Raw genomic sequence first — 22,761 nt, 5'->3', positions numbered from 1 at the left:
TCAGATACACGGTTGTTCAGAACCACCACAAAAGGCTCTGGTTAGGCTCTGCCAGTGGACCTAATGAGCCTAAGTCCCCTCATCTGTAGTGTAGATTCCATGACGTCACATTGAGATTAGGCAACACACTTCATATTTGGGCTTGCCTGACACAGAACTCCATGAGGAATAAAGGGAGTAAGGGACACAGAGAGACAGATACAGAAATCTCCATATATGGGCATAAAAGGGACACAGACAGATGGGTGGAGCAGGTACTCTGACACGGGTACAACGGGTATTGCATAGCCAGGTGGGGCATGGATCTCCAACTTCCATCGTTACCGACTCAGTGCTCTACAGCCGGGCACCGGTCTAGTGTACTTAAAGTACCAAAAGTACAAAGTACTCATAATGCATATTTTCAAATGTATGTTTTCAAATGTATATACATATTTTGAAAATAGGGCTAATTAATGTATGGTTAATGTATGTTTTGTAATAATAATAATCAAGATCTACAAAGTGACTAGTAACTAAAGCTTTCAAATAAATGTAGAGTCAAAGTACAATATTTGCCTCTGAGATGTAGTGGAGTAGAAGTAATGTACTGGAAATTAGAAATACTCAAGTAAAGTACAAATACCTACAAATACTCCAATACTTTACACCACTGGTGAAAGCTTTACTGCTCACACAGCCATTCCAATGTAAATCAGAAATATCAAAGCCAAAGCAATTTTTTTTTTTTTATGTCAGTGGACCGTGAAATAAAATTAAACTTAACTCAAAGTTAATTTAGAAAACTATGGATACTTCTAATGAACAGATTAAGAATTCTGGAAATTCTACACACATTGACACATTGAAATTGTATTTGATGTCTCTCTATTGGCTAGAAGACTAATCGTGACCAATTGGAAATCACCCACTTCCTGGATAAGGGACATCGTGTATTGTCTAAAATTAAATGGTTCTTCCGATAGATTTGGGAGGATATGGGTTCCATTCTTTCAATTCGTCCAGAAATTGAATCCATCTCTGCTGGAGGATATATGAGGTCTGCTGGAGTGTTGATTTGAAGGTCAGGGTGCTGTGCTGTTATGCGGATTATGGATGTGTCATGGACAGTTTGACGGATGTTGTGTCTTGTTTTGTCTATCTATCTCTAAATGCACTAAGTCTCTGTCTGTCTGTCTGTCTGTCTGTCTGTACGTCTGTCTGTACGTCTGTACGTCTGTCTGTCTGTCTGTCTGTCTGTCTGTCTGTACGTCTGTCTGTCTGTCTGTCTGTCTGTACGTCTGTCTGTACGTCTGTCTGTCTGTACGTCTGTCTGTACGTCTGTCTGTGCGTCTGTCTGCACGTCTGTCTGTTTGTCTGTCTGTGTGTAATCCACGTAACTCGAGAACCGTTAGCCCCACCGACTTCAAATTCGACACACGCGTTCCACACCACCGCATGGGGTGCAGTGCCCGGTGTCGAGTCAGTCGGACACACGGTTGTCAAGAACCGCCCACAAAAGGCCTCTGCCCGGGCTCTGGACCGGGCCTCTGCCCAGCGTCCATATATGGAGCTGGCCTGTTCTGACCTCACAACACTCCATATTTGGGCATGGCTGACACAGAACTCCATATATAGGAATAAAGGGACACAGAGAGACACATACCAAAATCTGACATCATTCTGACGTCGGATAAAAGGGACACTGGGTAAAAGGGACACTGGGTGTCCCTTTTATGCATGCCCCACCCATATGCCCCACCCATATCTGGGTGGGGCATATTTTTTGATTTTTGTTTTTTGTTTTTGGTTTGGGGTTAAAATGTAATTTGTATATCTCAAACTTTTTACTTGTGGGTTTTTAGATTACTATGAAAACTAGCAAAACCCGCCAGTTGTTCGTTCGGTCACGCCTCCATATATGGTTGCCAGTCCATTACGCCTCGTGATGTCGCGTTTCGTCACGCATCGTGACATCATGCCTACAATCATTGTTATGCCCATTATGGAGATCCCTGATGTCATCAATATTAAGCCCATATATGGGAATGTCCTGAGTCACGCCTGTCGTGACATCACGCCTCGTGACATGTACCAAGTTGGTACAGCACATGGATCTCCATAAGTGGAGCTGACTATTATCACCTGGATCTCCTCCATATATGAAGATCACAACACTGACCTCATCATGGTTTGACATACTAGATCTGCATATATGGAGCCAGCCAGCAACTCTACTACATCTGACCTCACTGACACCACATTAAATTAACTCCTGCTTCTCAACCTTGCTGTATTAAGAAGCTATGTTGTTTCAGCGCGCTTCTCGCCCTCAGGGCGTCTTACTGGTTAGATGAAGCTGTCAATATTGCCATTATTATTCACACTCCTGATTTGAATGCTTATGTAAAAACTAATAAACAAAGTAAAAAAATGTAATTGTATTTGATGTCTTCTTTTTTTTAAACCAAATTAAATCAGTTAATAGCCTTTTTTCATCATCTCCATGTGGATCCTTAGCACTGCTCACAATATATTAATGAGGACCAATTATATAAGGCAGAAAATAAGAAAATGCACACACACACACACATACACACACACACACACACACACACACACACACACACACACACACACACACACACACACACACACACACACACACACACACACAGGGCACAGATGTATAGTCGCTCACTGCACTTTACTTGTAACAATGCTGCCCTCTACTGCACAGATGTGTGCATAACAAAAACACTGAAATTCATAGCGCATCCCAGTTCTTCTCTCTCTTGGCTTAGTGTGTGTGTGTGTGTGTGTGTGTGTGTGTGTGTGTGTGTGCGCGCGTGCGCGCGTGCGCGCGCGCATTCATATTGCAGTGCAGTGCAGTGGTTGGCCAGCTGCCCAGGGGGGGCTTATCAGGACACTTGCTAGCATGCTTTAATGTATTTCTGTCTGCCTGTCTCAGAGAGTTGCAGAGGGATGTCTGCAAGTGCACGTGCACGCGTTCTCGTGCGAATGCAATCAGCCAAAGTTGCCATTGGCCTTAATTGTTGGACGAGGTCTGGCTGCCGAGATTCAGCCGAGTTGCATTGCTTAAACAGGTCACGCACTCTGTCTCCAAGACTCTCCATCCTTCCATCCTACTCAATTCCTTCCTCCCGTATGAAGCCTGGTTTACCAGGGGTCATCATCTGTTGGACTGAAGAATGTCCACATCACCACTGCTATAAGAGAGGATAATGATCCCTCTGTGTCCCTCACTCCGTGCACGCACACACACACACACACACACACACACACACACACACACACACACACCGATCCTACGGTACATGCACTAATGATAAATTATTTTTATTAACGCAGTCTTTTTCTCTCCGTTGCACTAATGTACACTCTCTCGTGCCAAAACCTGCTAGTGTGTGCATGAGGGATGTGGGTTCAGCGAGTGCGTGTTAGGAATGGAATACTTCCTCACAAGGCAATGAGAAGTCTCGCCTCTTAGCCGGACATTTCTCATATTTGGGTTTGCTTCTCTCCTTGACACACTCGCATCAAGGTCCATGTTGGCTCACTGGAAACACTGTTACACCAGTATAGGTCTCAAAGTTGGGTCCAGCCCTCATTGTTACCTCGAGGGTGTTCCAAATGGCCCCTTAGTGAGAGTGTAGGCTACAAATGGAACCAAATGGGCCCATACGGGTCTATTTGGTTCCCTTTGTACCTTGTGGGCCGCAGGGGCCCGATTTCAGATCCGACTCTCACTCTCGATCTTGTCCCACATGTCTCTCCTCTCTGCCCTTGAATTTATTTCTCTTTACACTCTCCTATCTCAGAAATAAAGCTGAAAAATGCACACAAAACAACTTAAACTAATGTGTTTCTTTGTTTGGTTTTTGTTTTATTAATGGGTGTGCATTGGACTTGGACTTGGACTTGTCTGACTCACTCACCATTTTCTATTACTCTACTGTCCTTTCACATCTAGCTAGCATTGTTAGGAACAACAAACGAATGTGTACATGTACTGCTGCACGGTCATATATACATTGTAGCTTGCATGGATAGCCATTATTTAGTTTCCAATTGAAATACTAAAACTAAATATTTTAGTGTTAATAGTTGAAGGAGAAATTCAGACTATTCCTGATGCTTTCACTAACTAAAATCTATTTTGATCCATAATTGTCTGCACTCGATGGTGCAAGCTACAGAAGATGTTACACACCCAAGCCATGTCTCACTAAACCCATATTTAAAAGTGCTGTTGTTTTTACGGTCGTCATGTGAGTGGATCTAAGGATCCCACTGCTTTGGGCAATAGAAGAGCTGACCGCAGCGAGCTTGGCTTGGCGTGCCGTTTGGCTGTTTAAGAGGTTGTTTTTGTCAGCGGTTCTTTCCCTCTGTTAAACCGTGCAACAGGCCACTGGAAGTTCAGTCTCTTTACGGAGTCTGGAAGAGCTTAAGGTCTCTTTTCCTCTTTCCCATATAGCCTCCTGGTTTACGCAGGCAGGAGGGGCGCCCGGGGATGTTATTAATGTAACGGTACGGTAGTGGGTGACCTCGTGTCTGTGGAGCTAAACCTTTCCTCCGGTTGGATTGGGGATGGCATCCCACCCAGAGACCTTCTCCCCTGTGTCCCTTATCAGGCGCAGTGGTGGAAAGTAACTAAGTACATTTTGTACTTGAGTACAATTTTGAGGTATTTGTACTTTAATTGAATTAATCACTTCAGCCCTACTGTATATGCAATTTATACATTTGAAAACTTGAAACGGGACATTCAGCATTGTGAGTACTTTCTACTTTTGGTACTTTAAGTACATTTTGAATTCTGGACTTTTACTTTAACACAACAGAGTAGTTCTACATTGCAGTATTGCTACTTTTACTTAAGTAAAACAATTGAGTACTTTTTCCACCATGATCAGGCTCACAGTTCCTTCCACTCACAGTAATTCTTCTTTAATCAGAGGTACTCACCGATCAAATATCCGTCTAACTGCGGTGGGATTTGGCCAGAGAGATAGTTATGATTGGCCGGTACATAGTAGCATGGAAGGATTGCTGTCTGGAGGATATTATATATTATATATTAGACAAGATCGCTATGTCTTCTGGGTTTTTATGTTTGAGGGACGCTAGCCCCTCCAATACGTGGCTTTTGAAGATTATGTAATAGGTCAGCGTCAAGTCTATGAGACGTTTAAGGTTTGTTTAGAGCACTGATGATGTAAATCATTTGCCAGACAAGTCTATGGACTTTAATGTTTGATGACAACGTCATGTGGGCGATAAAAATACATCTTGTAACTAACACTACTGTCCCATTGTGCAAGTGAATTAAATGGAATAACATTCGATTGTGGGTTAATAAATATAGGCCTATACAAGGAGGTTACATCTGAGGCTATTGTGCAGTCAAAGTTACCAATACAAGCTAGTTAATTCAGCATTATTTTATTGACCGGTCAGGCCGGTATGGTAGGCCTGAGGCCTACCATACCAGGCCTCAGGCCTACCATTGCGTGGCACATCTATGCACGGAATATCTATGTTCACATTGAAAGGGGGTGTTGTTGAGAAGAACCACACGCCCACTCCCTACGCAGATGTCCTTTGGGAAACCCAGCCATTAGACGTTTGCCCTGCACCCACACTAGTGAAAATAGCCGATCTACAAGCTCACAACGCTCAGCGTTTTGGAAATGTTTTTTGTGTGCCACGAGTCACGACCCACAAATGGGTCCCGACCCAGTGTTTGGGAACCAGTGATCTATCGGGTAAGACCTGCAAACTAGGCAACTAGGCAAAAAAGATTCTACTGCAGTTTACCACTTTCAAACTTGCATATTTAGGCGTTTGGGCATGTCATTATAGAAAGGGCTTAAATTGTTAAGTTAGTTGGAACTTTCCCTTTCGCACGCACGCACGCACAACCTTTCCTCATATTATCCTACCTCATCTATCTTTCTATCTTTGATTTTCTATCATTCTTTCCAGCTCTATCCTGTTTCTCCCTCCTGTTCTCTCTCTCTCTCTCTCTCTCTCTCTCTCTCTCTCTCTCTCTCTCTCTCTCTTTTCTCTCTCTCCTCTGTTCTTGTCTCATCCTGTTCTCTCCATTCTTGGCTCTCTGCTAGAGTGGCTTTGCAGCTTTATGGCTTTGGCTCGAGCCAAGCCTGGTCCTCCATCCTTTTCTTGGTAGTTTTAAGTCTCTTTACACGCGCCCGTACACTTTTACAGCACACTTTTACGGCTGTTATTTTCAGCCAGCCCAACATTTTATGAAAGTAAGATGCTTCTTCCTGCTCTTTGATTCATTGAGGTTCAACGAAACACATGGTATCAAGGTGAAGATGTGGGTTTTTTTAGTGCCTAATGCCTATATTACAGTTTTCTATTCTAAAAGTATTCTTTTAACTGCTGTTAAAACAATGTCCAACATAAAAGAGAAATAATAAACAACAAGAGATATGATGAAAACATTAATACAATTGGTGTCATTACTTTAGTGCTGGATTTGTGCTACATTGAGCTGGATATTTTAAGTTATACTTTTGAGTTATTTTAAGTTATATTTCATGGAGTGACTCGCTTATGGGAGAGCACCCTCTGGCGTGATCACAGAAGGGGGTGCAATCAAATACCTCCTATTAAATGCAAATTAATATTTATATATAAAAAGGATGTAAATAACACGACTGCACAAATTAAAGCACAAAAAAACACTAAAGAATAAGATTTGTTTTTGTTCAATATGGGTCCAAAAATGGGGGGTGCAAGGCTCAGCAAAGCTCATAAATGTATCACCTAAAATATCTCAAAAAATGACACCAGCACAAATTATAAAATGTACAGCACAGTGTAGCACAAATCTAGCATGACACCAATTGTATTTGTGTTTTCATCATAAGAGAGAGAACGGATAGGAGGGAGGAAAGAGGAATCAAAAACTGACTGAGAGATGGATAGGGGAGAAAATGCCTGAGGTACAGCTGTAAATCAATCAACCTAATTAGGGCATCAGCAAATTCCAATAGGCTCATCCTTCTTGTCCTAACAACTGCACACGCCATATTGGAAAAATGCCATCTGTTTGTATGTCGTCGTTATTGCATTCCTGTTACTTGACAGCACGCTTGGTAAATACGATGGATTTGGTATTTTAAATCTGCCTCGGGACAATAGTTGGTATATCAATATTATGGCATGACCCAGACTAAATGGACAGTTCGTTCACGGTTCAATGATTATTTGGGTCACTGAGCACTGGCCCACATGTGTTGTTTTGAACAATATAGCGTCACACTTTCCTTTTTTGAATGCTATTCATGCGTTTGGGTGCAGTCTAGCCCAGCGCGTACTGCCTGATGAAGAAACATTACTGGACGATTAACTAAGCCAAAAAGTCTATTATTATTATTATTATTTAGTATTATTAAAAACTATTATTTTGAACTATAGCTATCGGAAAATAGCAGATCTACAAGCACCGAGTGCCACGCTACGATGTTGTAGATCTGCTATTTATTTTTTATTTTTTACATGAAATAGTTTGAGAACCACTGATACCACTGATTAACAGGTTTTCATGATTTAGAAGACATTTGTAGAATCTGGTCTCAGGTCTCAATGGGTTAACAGAGCAGTCGTTCAGTCTCGGCGTATCTTCCTTTTTTCTTACTATTTTATTTACTCAGGTGTTCATCATTAGTACCGTTTTAAACCAAAACCTCTTTAGCCACACCTGTGTGGTATAGTTTTGTTATGTACGTAGCTAACCCTATTGTATTTCCCTCCTTCAGGTTGCTGAGGTCCTTCATCTCTCCTGCTCCAACAGCAAAGTCAAAGAAGGTGAGTGGTTGATACTCTTAAACACTGTGCGTGCGTGCGTGCGTGCGTGCCCTGTTGTCTGCCTATTCATCATTACTCAATGGAACATGTGCAATTAGATGAGATGGCCACTAGAGGGAAGTAGAGCTTTGTTCTCTCTCTCTTGCTTGTGAATGTGCTGCAGTTTGTACTGTGTACAGGTATGCCTGAGAGAAGAGAATACAAACAATGATGAAACTAAGAAGCTGAGGGACAAGCCGTAATGTAAAAATGTGCAGGATAAACTTTATTTTTATTTTCTTTGTTTCTACTCTCCTTCACATAAGTATGTCTCAAGGTGAGACTTGAGGCTGTGTGTGTGTGTGTGTGTGTGTGTGTGTGTGTGTGTGTGTGTGTGTGTGTGTGTGTGTGTGTGTGTGTGTGTGTGTGTGTGTGTGTGTGTGTGTGTGTGTGTGTGTGTGTGTGTGTGTGCGCGAGTGCGTCCGCGTGCTTGTAGGTTTTCAATTATGCATGGGTTGAAATCCATTTTGTCTGACTCCTGATTTACACTTAGTTGCTCACTGGTATCTCACACCGCAATCACGTATAACTCAGGCTTGTGTGTGTGTCTCTTCATGAAAAGATAATGAGAACGGATCACACTTTAGCACAACAGTTGTCTTAGATCCTAATAATTCCAATGCAGAACTCTACTCTGCACCCTTACAAGTGTGTAGATATGCTATTTTTCTAATCGTGAAAATGTGTGCAACTCTTTGAATATATTATATTCATTCCCAGCGGCCAATTACATATAATTCTGGGGGTCTTTGACATGAAATAGTTTGAGAACCACTGATATAGAAGGGTTTTCTGAAAACTGTCGTGAGACTGTAGAATCTGGTTTCAGGTCTTAATGGGTTAAACTCAGGGGCAGATACATCAATACAGATGTGCCGTTTGAGAACTTCACATGTCCTGCCATTGGCAATTCAGTAGATTGTCAGAAACAGAACATAGTCAGTGAGAAAGGGGGGCATTTGCCACGGTGTTAAGTGTTAATTCTATTCAGATTCCCTGAAGAGATAGAGTTTCTCTGCTGGACACTTATTTCCAGTAGCAAAGCAGTAGAATTAGCAAGGTTTTCTTCACAACACTTATTTACTGAGACACTATGGAATATTGGGAGTCCAACTTGTACTAGTTGTTCTCAAATATTGTATTTGCAAGGACCACCATATTACTCTTGAGAGTATACAGCTCCATTTGGTTCCATTTGAACACGGCCTCACTCAGACCTTTAAAACATTGATGCATGCGTGTTGTATGAATGTTGTGAGTGTCATGGCCGCCCCAATGCATTTCCAATGGAAGTCACATGGTTTGTAGGCCACATTTTGGACTACAAGCTGTTGTATGGCTTTCGGCTGTGTTTCGACTGCCCCCCTCCCCCTCATACAACACAAATGTTGTGTCAAACCATGTGACTCCCATTGGAAATGCATTGGGGCAAGCTGTGTCACACCCTTTGTATACAACAAGCATACAGCAATCTGTTGCGACCGTGTGAGTGAGGCCTAAGAGTTTCAGACCTGTTATGGTCATTCAGGGCTAGCTCTTTATGTGTTTCTGGTAATATTGTCCACTCATTTTGTATGTCCGTGGCGAAAATGGAATTGTGACAAAAATGTCCACCCCAAGCCAGCGTGGCGATGACCCCTGTGTGATGAGTAAAAGTAAAGGAAGGGAGATTGATGAGGAGGGGTAGAATCAGCACCGTGCGAGTGGTTCTCAAAATGTACTTAAGTAGTAAAAGTAAAAGTACTCATTATGCAGAATAGTCCCCTTTCTTATTTTCAAATGTTTAAACATCTTTTGAAAATAGCAGATCGGCTATATTCAAATGGCCGAAATGTATATAGGGCTGAAATGGTTAATGTATGTTTTTTGTAATAAAATAATAATAATAATCAAAATCTACAAAGTAACTAGTAACTAAAATGTTCAAATAAATAGTGGAGTAAATCTACAATATTTGGATCCGAGATCCAAGTAAAAGTATTGGAATTTGTTATTACTGAAGTAAAGTACAAATACCTCAAAATTGTACAGGTACAGTTACAGTACTTAAGTGAATGTACTTAAATGTACCACTGAGTAGCCCCCTCCTCCCGTTTCTCTGCCCTCCTCTGGCTGCTGATAGGGTGGAGAGGGAGCCAGCATATAGGAGGGAGGGGCAGGGAGAGAGTGAAAGAGCGAATCTGGGGGCAGAGGAGGGAAGGAATAAGGGGAGAGATATTGGCACGCTGCAGGTGTGTTGAGTTGAGCTGCTGCTTCAACACTGAAAAATGATCACCAGGTTTACACCAGATCCACTGGTCTGGGTTTTTCTTTTCGTTTGTCTGCGATTGAAGAGTTAATATCGACAAGGCAAGGCGAGTCGGTCCAGTGTTTCCTACTCTTGAGAAGATAAGTGACTTTACTCCAGGCGTTAGTTTTTATTTTTTTTGAGTGGTATCGCAGTGCCGTTCTACCAGAACCATGGCTCTCCTCAGCAGCGGTGCTCAGAGCCTGGGCTCCTACTACTGCCTCATCCGACGCAGGTTCAAGAGGAGACGCAAGAAACGCTCTGAGCGCAAAGGTAACCTGTCTGAGTGCATGTAGCGTTGTTGCTTATAGGTACGCACTAAAATCATTTAACTCTCAGAGTGTCACATGAAACATGCACACACTCACTGAGTTAAATGGACACTTACAAGGACCTGAGGTCGATTCTACAAATGCGTTCTAAATCCTGACCGTTTTTTGAAAAAACAACGTATGTTTCAGTGGTGCTGAAACTTTTATTATGTCAAGGACCCCCAGGGAATGATATGTATTTGGCCATGGTTCCCCATCTCAAAATATTTTGCTCCATGGACTCCCCGAAGCAAAGATTTGAGTTAAAAACATTTTCTGTGAAAGAATATAATATTATATTCAAAGATTTGTGCTACATTTTCACTATTTTTTTAAAATAGCAGATCTACAAGCTCATAGCTCTGCACGAGGTGACGTGCTATGAGCTTGTAGATCTGACATTTTTGAATAGGCAAAGTATAAAATAATCAGAGGTGTCAGTGTCAGGTGCTGTCTTTCCCCCTTAAGTAACAAGTTGTTCATAAAAACAAACAATATAGAAGGTAGTTTGACTGAGCTGTTCCTTTCTGTAGGAGACATTTCCTATAAAAAGCATAATAGTTTAGAAACCATTTGAGGTGCTTAACCCGTTTAGACCTAAAATCCTGACCTAAGTTTTCTGAAACTTTCTATAAATATAAATATTCTGTACATAGCAGCAACAACCCAACAACAATTGGTTAAAGATATTGCTATGTGTATACGTATCCTATTGTATATATGTTTATATACTTTATATTAAGCCTTTATTTTTCTCTCGTCATGCCATGATAATAATACGTCTTTGTTATATGAGAGAGAGAGAGAGAGAGAGAGAGAGAGAGAGAGAGAATGCATCAGGTTCAATTTGTACACTCCTGGAATTAACACCTAGGATTAAGTGTTGCTTGCTGTATAGTAAAATTAGTAAAAAGACAGAAATGTTCTGAGACCTGCTACTGATGTTAACCATCATTGTCTTCTGTCTCGAGTGAGGCCCATGATGTCCACAGATCATTCTCTCCGTATCTCCCCACATCTCACTCTTCTGGAGGAAGGCTTCATCCCCTGGCTTCTGTGTCATTTTCACAGCACTTGAGTAGGGTTGCAAGTTAAGTAATTGATTTCATCGATTATTAAAAATATCCAAAGTGGCAGATCTACAAGTTTGATGGATGCGATGCATTGTGAGTTTGTAGATCGACGGCGCTGCAAGACAAATAGGCCTTAAAGTGGTTAATCAGGCACATCGGTTTAGTTGTTTATTATTTGATTCAAAATAGTAATGCAATGAAGGGAGATCATCAGGGAGTCAAACGTTGTATTTATTTATTTTCTACAGTTTTGTTGCACTGCCCTATAGGGATTAGCTGAACTAATTACGGAGGAGGCCCCCGTCTCACTACCAGTATTAGCGTCAGCCACTTGCTTTGATATCGCTCCCAACCCTCCCAACCCACCTCCAATCGTCAAGCTGAGCCCATTCATCCATGTAAGCCCACCGCTGCTGATGCAGCGCTTTTAGTCCCTGACTCGCACCGCGACCCTGGCTAACTCTAGGACTGACTTTATCCGTCAGCATATGACACGGGTCTGATATTTCCCGCCTTTTTTATGTTCCCTTATCGCCATAGAAATGAAAGGGACAGCCCACACAAAATCGAGAGAGGCGATGACTAAGCGAGACGTCGGCGCGATGTTGCTATGCTAGCACCCTTAGCCATAACGCTCCCCTGTGGTAGAAGCCCCAGAGATAAGTTGCTTAACACTTTAGCAGAGCTCTCGAAGGTGTTAAAGGCTAAAGGCTCACCCGGGTGTGGTCAAGGCTTTCCCTTTTTCATATTCTGCTTTTAGTTTAAAAAAAATAATAATTCCAATACAGAATGTCAGCACCTTTGGGGATTTTCCTGGAGGAAAAGCTTTAAAGAAAAAGCCATAAGACCCGAGGCAGATTCTACAAATGCCTTCTAAATCAGTTCTCAAACGTTTTGGTGCCAAGGACCCGTATTTAATATATATATTAACTGGCTTTGTGTTCCAGAAGAGCTCTTCCAAGGGTTAAGCTTCTCAATAGAGCCTATAGCTGGCCGATGCCAGAGTTTTGGGGCCAATGCCGATTCCAATTTTGGAGTCCTAGACCACCGATCACTGATGTTTTCAACATGTTCTAATCAATTTTGATTTGATTAAAATTTGAGAATGTGTAACTTATAAGCAAACTAAATATGTGAAAAATTAATGGGCTCAATCACTTAAGCCCTAATGAAAACGTTCCAAAAATATTGACAAAAATGGCTGATCTACAAGCTCACAACGCACTGTAAGCTCGGCGATCAGCTATTTTTGACATGCCCAAAAATAAGAACGTCAGGTTGAACGTGGCTAAAGATTTATCAGCTGCATAATTCCCGATACCGATGTCATAAAAAAAAGTCAAATAATGGCCGATATGGGTCTGGCGTTACTCCTCAGTGCATCTCCCATAAATCCTCCAAGCCAGGACACTCATAGACGCTGCTCTTCCAATGGGCCGTATATGAAATATGGAGAATGAGGAACAGGGGCCATTTCTGCCACGCCAGCAGAATCTCCAAAATGAGCTTTTGCACTTGAGTGGGAGGGAGGGGAATCAGTTCTTCGAATCCTTCACTGAAGAAGAGGCTAGAACCAGCTTTGAGACATTACATTACTTTGTCCTTGACTTTAATTCTCTTTCTTTACTGCATTATATCATTGATTTCTATTTTTTTAATTAATTCCTCATGGATTAATAATTGGAAGTCTGATATGCATAGCTTTTTGCGAATGAAACGTTTCCTTTGTTCAAGTTTGTCAAACCCTTCCCTTTGGCATTTTGTATTCACAATGCGCAATTCTAATGTCTATTTGGATCTAGCAGATCCACAAGACAAACACACCAACTGCCACTGAACAAGCCTATTCGTTCTCTCTAACGGCCGTAACAAATCAAATCAAACTGGAGACACGGTTATGTTTATTACATCAGCCGTTGATTAAGACCTTAAAAATGAGTTGTGTCTGAGTGTAATTAGCCTTGATTATCATGCTGCTAATGACTGCCAGCGGGAACCTTGTACAGAGACTGCACAAACCACTAAGGTGTGTTTGACCACCACACTCCTGGGCACTGGAGATGGCTGTTGAGGGATTTAAAAAAAGCCACAGTGGCTGTTCCTCAGTTCGTGTAGCTCAACTTTTTTAATTTCAAGGACCACCAGTTCCGTATGCGTTTGGTCACGGACCCCCATTTGATAATGCTTTCTGTCTCTGGGACCCCAATCTACACTATAGAAGATTTTTGCGAAACACTTTCTATTACTCGTACACATTTTATCCATATCCGCTATCCATATGCGCTATAACTGTCCCGTTCGTGTTTTTACCTATAATAACTGCACCGATCTGTGCAAAACTTTGTATGCACACTCCCTAGAGGCCAAGGGAAAACCCTTGTCCTGCATTTCTCACATCTGCTCTTTATAACGCCACACGGAGGACGACTTATGTAAAACACATTTTTTATGTGAATCCTTCAGATTCAGTCCAAATCTCACACAAATCGGTACATATGATCTCTATAGTCATGTGATCAAGACGGGTCAGTTTGATCTTTTTAAACGATCATTGCTTTAGAGCAGGGGTTTTCAACAGGTGGTCCGTGGACCACTAATGGTCCGTCGGAAGTATTGCACGTGGTCTCTGTAACAAAGAGCTCTACACGGTGACAGCGAGAACCTTGTGTGTCTTTGTTGGAAATGTATTGACGTATCGCGTACACCACCGGAGATGCTCCTTCCTAGGGCTCCACTTTTACACTTTCAGAGCTAAATTGCCACTCTCAGGATTGTACCGTGTAAACGACCTATCACTGTTGCATCATTCAGTCGCCCTGAAAACAAATGGCAGTCCATTGTTACAATTATTCCGCTCTTGCACACACTGCAGCACTCCTTTATCCTCTACAGTGGTTCTCAACCAGCGGTCCGGGGACCACCAGTGATCCTTGAGGTTCCAGGTGGGCTAAATGATGGAAATCTGGTAACCAAATGGACCCGAATAGATCTTTAACTCTTATAGATCTTTTACTCAAGTGTAAAATGTTTTTACACTCACAAGAGTTAAATTATCGTTAAACATCTGCATTATAATTTTATTTAAAGTCTACACAATTAGAGCATGTCAAATAAATGTTATTTTGATCATTATACAACAGCGTCAGCGTTGCGTCTCCGTCACCGTCAGGGAATTTTCCCTTTTTAATCAATGAAGGGTGGCTCCACTCCCACTGCCTACGATGCGTTGCGTTGCGCTGCGTTCGGTGACTGCTTTAAAATTGCCCCGGTTTGTTTTTTGACCCGCGTCACACGCGTCCAGTGGAGCCCCGCCCTTAGGCACACCCTCTCATGTAATATTGCTTAAACGTTTGCCTGCTATCTCTCCTAATGGTACCAAAATCAATACAGCATGGAATTATTGACACAATCTTATCCAACGACAACAAAATATTCTTTAGTTTTGTGTCTGAGAGGCTAAATCTCATTGAATGGTGGTCCGTGGCGCAAATGGCGAATAAATAATCCTCAACGTTATCTGAGAGAGTAGGGTCAATTCGGTTACATTTGTACTTGTATTTGTCCAAGTTAAAGGATTTTACTGCCTCTCTCTCTCCTCCCACCTCCTGCAGACATCCTCCTCCTTCTCATAGCCCTCTCCTCTCTAGGATGGCTGTCTCCCTCCCTCTGATCACTGTCAAAGCCTCCTCTTATCTGGTAGATATTTCCCACCATGTCCTCTCTCCCAGCTGTCCGTCAAAACCACCGCTCCGCTCCACAATAACCGAGTCACGAGGTGTGAAATTCAACTTCTAGATGGCAGAGTGTCTCTCGCACACATGCGTGTGCGCGCACACACACACACACACACACACACACACACACACACACACACACACACACACACACACACACACACACACACACACACACACACACACACACACACTAAAAAGGTGCAGTATTGTATGTGTGTACTTTCCTTGTTAACACACACACACACACCTCAGCAAAGAGCAGCGTGTCAGTGCATTTGACCCGGCCTTGAATGTGACAAACGGGTGGTTGTTGTGAACACCCAAGGCACCCAGGCGAGAAGGAGAGGGCGACAGGGGAGCGTGCGTGCGTGCGTGCGTGCGTGCGTGCGTGCGTGCGTGCGTGCGCGTGTTTGTGCGACTGAATGAGTCTGAGGGACTTGCTGATAAAAGTACATTTGGTCAGGTCAGCACCAAGTGTTTCAGAATCAGATTTGAGAGAATGGGGAGTTGGGGACGGTCTGATGCACACGCACAAAAATGGGGAGGGGGCCCTAGCACGGACCATTTTCAGACGGGGGTCCAACAGCCAAATATGTCCTACCATGCATTTTTAACTACTTTCATCATTTTATGTTATATTTAAACCACACTGTTATACTATTGTTTTTGAGTGGTGCAACCACTCCATTACACAGCTATGTGTGTCCCTGGGTCTGTCTATCTGTCTGTCCAAGCACGAAAATAGCTTGGTTGGTTTTCACCATTTCTCAACCGTTTTGGACACGGGGCGGCTTGCCGGAAACAGCCCGGCCCCCTGGGCGCATTCCTGGGCGTCTGGATGTTCCAGGGACTCCCCAGGGACCCCCGGGGACCCCCACGCGGTAACTCTGTCATTTCTCGACCGTTTCGGACGCGGGGCGGCTCACCGGAACCGGGCCGGCACCCTGACCACGTTCCTGTAGGTCTTGAACTTCCGAGGACCCCCCGGGGACCCCTACACGGAGTTGCACCACTCACGGGTGTGATTTTTAATGAATGGAAAATAATTATTACATATTGCTGCTCATTACATTTTGGTGGGTGCTCCTAAATGTTTTCTGGTGCTCCTTAATTTTGAAATTGGTAGCACCAGTGCTTCAAGTACAAAAGTTAATTTTGTGCCCCGTGGTTTAATAACCTGTAGTTCCAAAATGGTTTGGTCAGTGTACTGTAAGTAATGCCTCATTTTGTAGCATTTACCTACCTCGATGACCCTGAATGATAGGAGGCCATGGTGTTGTCTTGCTGATGCAGGTTCAGAACAGTGTGGAGAGAGAGGACAGTGGAGTGAACATATGAAGCTGTGTGTTTTCAACACTGTAAGAGTGGGAACATTTGTATGTATTTATTTATTTACTTATTTATTTATTTATTAGAATAGGCAATTATTGTTTACACCTTTTTTATTCCCAATGTAGACGTTATAATAATATGTTCTGACAAAAGAGCATCACATTGTGATAGTTTGGTCCATAGACTAATACAATTATTGGTCACTGACGTTGTACATTTTTAGGCTTTTGCTCCATAGCACCTCGTCTTCACTTACTAGACTTATTGTCTCCACCAGCTGAAGGCATGTGGAGAGTATGTTTTGCACTCCGTCCATGTGTCCGTCCGTGTGTCCATCCTGTTACCAGCTAATCTCCGGCACCGTTGGCCTGGTTGATGCCAAACTGTCTATAGAAAAGAATACCAGCACTCACGTAGTCTCCTGGAAGGATTCAAGTTTTATTTTGTTTCCCCCCAGCAGCAAACAACAGTTAGGACGTTTCGGCCCGAGAGCCTTCTTCAGCGTAAATCTCTGATGCCAAACTGCACACATACTCCCTGGATGGCAACGACGAACCTCTGCTCCACAATGGCCTGTTATAGCGCCGATTTTTGCGAACACATTTCTTTATATTACTTGTACACATTTTACCCATACATCACACAACTCGGTATACACAATCTCTATAGTCATGATCAATACGGAGCTTTCCGCTTCCCCATATTCCATCCCCATTGGCTAAGATTGCTTTCCAAAGTTTGCAGGATTGGTCTGTTTTGAACAAAATGCCTCAAATCATGAACGCAGAGTGCAATTTGAGGGGAATTTTGCATGCACATCCCTATGAGGCTGAAGAAATGCCACTTAAAGCGATATAACTGTCCGGTTCTTGTACTTACCTATGACTGGACCAATCTGTGTAAAACTTTGTATGCACACTCCGTAGAGGCCAAGGAAAAACATTTGACCTGCATTTTTCACATCTGCTCTTTATAGCGCCACCAAGAGGCAGACTTATGTAAAACACATTTTTTTATATTACTTCAGGTTTAAAAATTAAAAAGTTTGAGAACCACTGCACACTAAATCCTTAATTAGTATCATCGGTAACACCTGTGAAGGAAGTAGGGAGTGTTATTCTGTGTGCATAGAGCCCATTGGACCTTAAGAAGGGGCAGAAAGTGGGCACAATTGATGTATATTTCATGGTGCTCTTAGTGGGCAAGAGTCCAAAAGTGTTAACTAAATTTCGGTATGTGTTTGTATACGATTATTTGTGTGACTATGATAATTTGTGGGTGTGGCTCACCCGTGAAGTATCCTCTGTATGATACCTTTGGTGGTGGTCCTCAGTGAACTGCTGGACACACACACACACACACACACACACACACACACACACACACACACACTAGCCCCCACAGGCGGCTCTTGTTGCCTTTGCTGTGTCATAAATCAGAGCTGTCACATAGATTTTACAGCTCCTCGTGAAACGGGGAGAATCGGTGCCCCAACAACCTTGAAATGATGGAAAGAAAGCAAAAGTTGCAAGGTTTTTATTTGATTAAATATACTCTCTCAATACATGGAATCCTTCATCATCACCTTCTCAGTTTTCCAGGCGAGAGTTATTTCATTTAATTATTATTATTATTATTATATTTAATTGATGATGTTGACCACATTATATTTAGTCAAGCACATGGTTGTATTCACCATTATATACATTTTGGACAGTACAGCCTCCAGTTTGGGCTCCTCCAAGGGAGCTAAGCTCTCTTGGCATGGCTTGTCGCCTGCCTGGTCTACTGAGTTGGAGATCGGGGTTCGACTCCAGCTCAGGGTGCTAAATGTTACATTGGTGGCAGCGGTGGGATGAACGCTGGAGCGTGCCCTTGCGCGAGGGACGTGAGGGACTCGAGGAGTGAAGCGAGTGAAGCGAGGCGCACTTCAGAAAGGAGGGGGTAGTGTAAGGACCATGTACAACAACACAATAAGTTTAGCCAGCTTCTTTTAGAACTGAATCATTTTGTTAATAATAACAATGATAAGAGTCAACAATCATCCTAAATGAAATGTTTTCAAACAGTGGTGGTATGGTATTATATTACTGTTTTGGCAGATACCTTACACTACTCATTACTGGGTAAAGTAATAATATTACAGTAATATATTAAAAGTAACTTGTAACTGCCCAACACTGCCCATAACTCTGAGAGTTACAGAGCGTTAGGGGCCATTTGGAACACACTCAAGGACCCACTGGTGTAGCAGAGTGTTTCTTCCAGTGAGCCAACATGCACAATAGCAGCACCATGACTGTTTGAGCCTTCAAGGGAAGGTTCTTTCCAACATGACGTGTTTGCATAGAGCCCATTGTGTTGACAGTAGGCTCTTGAACACGTCAATCAACAGGGCACCTCAGTTGCTCACCTGGTAGACCTATCTACCATTTGAAGGCTATGACCTTCCCGGAAGTTCCCGCAGCTAGCCTGGGTTTGCATTCGACCTCATGCTCTCTTTTTCCTGCCATTCCTGTATCTCTGTTCATTGTCACTGTCAAAATAAAGCAGAAAATGAGAAAAGAAAAGAATAATAGCAATCAAACATTGATACTGTAATCGTGACAGATTAAACATTTTAAAGCATGGGGCTTTTGTGTAGGAACTCGCCTGGTAAGAGTGCATAGCAGATACATGTTTTTCACACATCTGATGTCATCCCCAGTCGCTATCCCACTTGTCCTGTCGCTCCTTCACTATCGTAATCATAAATAAAGAAGAAGCTTTGAAATATAATATAATATAAATACAAATACCGGTAAATATACATATACAATTACGAAAGCATTGTGGAAAGGTTTGATTTTCAGCTTGCAATTACAGTAGGTCCTAATAATGAATGAACAGAGGAGATTAAATACACCTTGACCCGGACCAACCTATATGGATCCAGTCAGTGACAGAGTAGTAGATGGTTGGCTTCTCTTCTTTAAGGAAGCATCTCACACACATTCCTCCACAATGGCACTCTGTTAACTAGTTTCACTGAGGGAGGTGAAGAGGTGATTGGAGGAGGCTGAATGGCTATCAGTGTCCAGGGAGCTCTTCCTTAATACGCAGAGTAGAGGAAAGTGTGTAAAGGCTGCATTTGGGCCCGGAAGGCAAATCGCTTCTGGCAGCCTAATTCACTGGTCATTAGAAGGGCCAAATTGAATAATGGACTCTGAGACGTGTGTGCATGTATCTGTGTGTGTGTGTGTGTGTGCGTGTCCCTGTAACATGCCTGCGTGCGTTTGACGAGACCATAGAGGGCCATGTTGGGTGGCCGCACTCCGCAGCCCCCTCACCGTGGCCCATCAGTTTTAATCAGGCAAAACGACAGTCCAGCCAGGACCCCCTTCTCCATTAGGCCACACGTGTACTCCATTATGATGAGTTTTACCTGGGCTCTGTCTGAGCAACGGGAACCGTGGGAGGGAAGGACAGTTCTGGACTTGACTAAAAAAAGGAAAAAAAAAAGAGAATGAATCCCAATTCCATTTCTATTAAAATTTCTCCTCTCGCTTCCTTGAGGTAATCACTGGACTGCCAAAACTTGATTGGTGAAAGTAATAGGATGGCAACCACGGGTCCGCACTTATCCACCCACATGCACAGTTAGCAATGACCTTCTTAAGTCCCTCTCCTTCTGTCAGCCTGCACCTACCGTAGCACTTTCTCTTTCTTGCAGCCATTGCATTGTTCCTCATAATTTCCATTTTTTCTCTCGATCTTTCTCTCCACCACACCTCTCTCCCTGTCTCTCGTCTTGTTTTATTTTTATTTTTTTTTTACTATGGATTGTGTTTCTCTCTTAAATTTCTGATCGGGCATAACCGGAAATGGACCAAAAAAGAGTTATCGGATGGCCCCAGTTCTAAAATGGCTCTTACCGGTAATCCTAGAAGACTAAACATAAATAAATAAAATATTACATAACAAATATTTCTCATCAAAATATATTGAAGTACAGCAATACATGGCAACTTGAGGTACTCTACTAAATTCTTTTCACAAAAAGACTTCACAAAAAAATGAAAAATAGATATCATGGCGGGGCCCAATCATAGTAGCCTGGCTAATAAGCCAGACCGAATCAGCCGTTGGCAAAAAAAAATTGCCTGCCGGCGGATTACGGTCTGGAGAGGCTCAATTGAACGCCCATTTCCTACACCAGAGAACTGGTGTGGCCAATCGGGACACGGTATGCAATATGGGCAGGCTTTGGTACAGTGACGTTCAATGCTTGAGACCTTTGACTGACAGTAGCTTTAACCAATTGCGTCAAAGAGAAAATGTTTGAACCCGCCCCCCGGGAAACAATATCCATACACAGCATCTCCAGACTCAAATACCACACAACAGTGTGATTTGAGTCTAGCTTATTAGCCAGGCTACTATCATAGGGGGGGGAAATCTGTTCACCCGAACACGTCACCTGCCTGTAGAAAAAACCATGGATGTGGGCAGGGAAACAAACCTACCTTCTCTATGATGTCACTGAGCATCATGAAGGTACTGAAAGACCCACCCACCTCAGACATCAGTAACATTATGAAAATTACAAATATATTGTCTGGGACAGGAACAAGTTAAAGGAACACTTTTGCAGTGTATTCTCTATGCTCACATTTACCAGTTATGGTTCTCGGTCCTGCAATCAAGCTATGATTGATGGAGGTAGGTACAGTGTGTAGTGGCCTAAATGTAATTTCCGAACGTGCGGGATGGATTACATTGGGGTTCAATGCATTGGATTGGTTGCGCCTGAGTTATACTTAGTTGCGTGCGGGTATCGCACACTGGAAATAGCCGATCCAGAAGTGCACGACGTGCGATGCATGCATGCATGCATGCGCTGTGCTGTGAGCTTGTAGATCTTTTATTTCCGGTGCACGACGACACCCGCCACGCAACAAAGTATAAATCAGTCGTATAGCACTGTCCGGCTAGCCAGCTAGCCTATCTGTCTGCGTTAGGACCGGCTGAAAGGGTTGTCTGATAGACCGGCTCCCCTACTCCGGGCATTTCCCACGGCCATTTGTCTCTGTCCATCTCTCTCTCTGGCTCTCTCTCTCCCTCTCTCTCCACCCGCATCTTCGATCTCTCATTTTGGATGTTCGGTCCGGTTCGATCTGTTTTCTCTCCGGAGTTCCTCCTCGCCATCTCTCTCTCACCCCCACCATATTGGGCTCTTTTCCGTCTGTACCACCAATCTTGTTTTGACCACCCTCCTCCTTCCTCCTTAACCACCCTTTAGCCATTATCTTTCCTTTTTCTGTTTTGGATGGTTTCTAATGGCATCCTACCACACATGGTTTGGTTAGGCTGGTTTCTAATGGCATCCTACCACACATGGTTTGGTTAGGCTGGTTTCTAATGGCATCCTACCACACATGGTTTGGTTAGGATGGTTTCTAATGGCATCCTACCACACATGGTTTGGTTAGGCTGGTTTCTAATGGCATCCTACCACACATGGTTTGGTTAGGATGGTTTCTAATGGCATCCTACCACACATGGTTTGGTTAGGATGGTTTCTAATGGCATCCTACCACACATGGTTTGTTTAGGATGGTTTCTAATGGCATCCTACCACACATGGTTTGGTTAGGCTGGTTTCTAATGGCATCCTACCACACATGGTTTGGTTAGGATGGTTTCTAATGGCATCCTACCACACATGGTTTGGTTAGGCTCCCCAAATAAACTAAATAGAAAATAAAGTTGGATGTGCATTGTCGATTGTGGGATACAAGGGTATAAAAGATTCTCTATACATTTGGACAGCACTGCAAAATGGTCTGATGATCTGTTATTGTAGACACAGCCTGTGTGTGTGTGTGTGTGTGTGTGTGTGTGTGTGTGTGTGTGTGTGTGTGTGTGTGTGTGTGTGTGTGTGTGTGTGTGTGTGTGTGTGTGTGTGTGTGTGTGTGTGTGTGTGTGTGTGTGTGTGTGTGTGTGCGCGTGTGCGTGTGCACGTGCACGTGTGTCTCAGTCACAGAATAGTGCACTAAAAAAAGCTTCCGGTGACCGTCCAAACTTGCTTTCACTCATGACACTGTCCTTTGTGTCAGAGCCTGTGCTGGTGTAGGCCAAAACAAACCTGACATTCAGACTCG

General features: G+C 43.0%; 1 protein-coding gene across 5 annotated transcripts in view; it reads left to right on the top strand.

Moving 5' to 3' along the window:
* Nucleotides 1-22,761, top strand: part of adarb1b (adenosine deaminase RNA specific B1b) — a 196,974-nt gene that overhangs the window by 128,128 nt on the left and 46,085 nt on the right. For 2 of the 5 annotated variants that reach the window (XM_079517554.1, XM_079517553.1), the window contains exons 1-2: nt 7,063-7,127; nt 7,791-7,839. In XM_079517554.1, the coding sequence (XP_079373680.1) occupies nt 7,071-7,127; nt 7,791-7,839 (106 nt within the window). In that variant the 5' untranslated portion in view covers nt 7,063-7,070. Of the gene's footprint in view, nt 1-6,311; nt 6,336-7,062; nt 7,128-7,790; nt 7,840-22,761 lie in introns of those variants that run through there. The other 3 variants (XM_079517556.1, XM_079517555.1, XM_079517557.1) reach the window with 2 other exon arrangements.

This window comes from Electrona antarctica (assembly GCF_951216825.1).
Source record: "Electrona antarctica genome assembly, chromosome: 13".
Lineage (NCBI taxonomy): Eukaryota > Metazoa > Chordata > Actinopteri > Myctophiformes > Myctophidae > Electrona > Electrona antarctica.
Note: the sequence above shows the minus strand (reverse complement) of the source record. Positions and strands in the feature narration are given on the sequence as shown.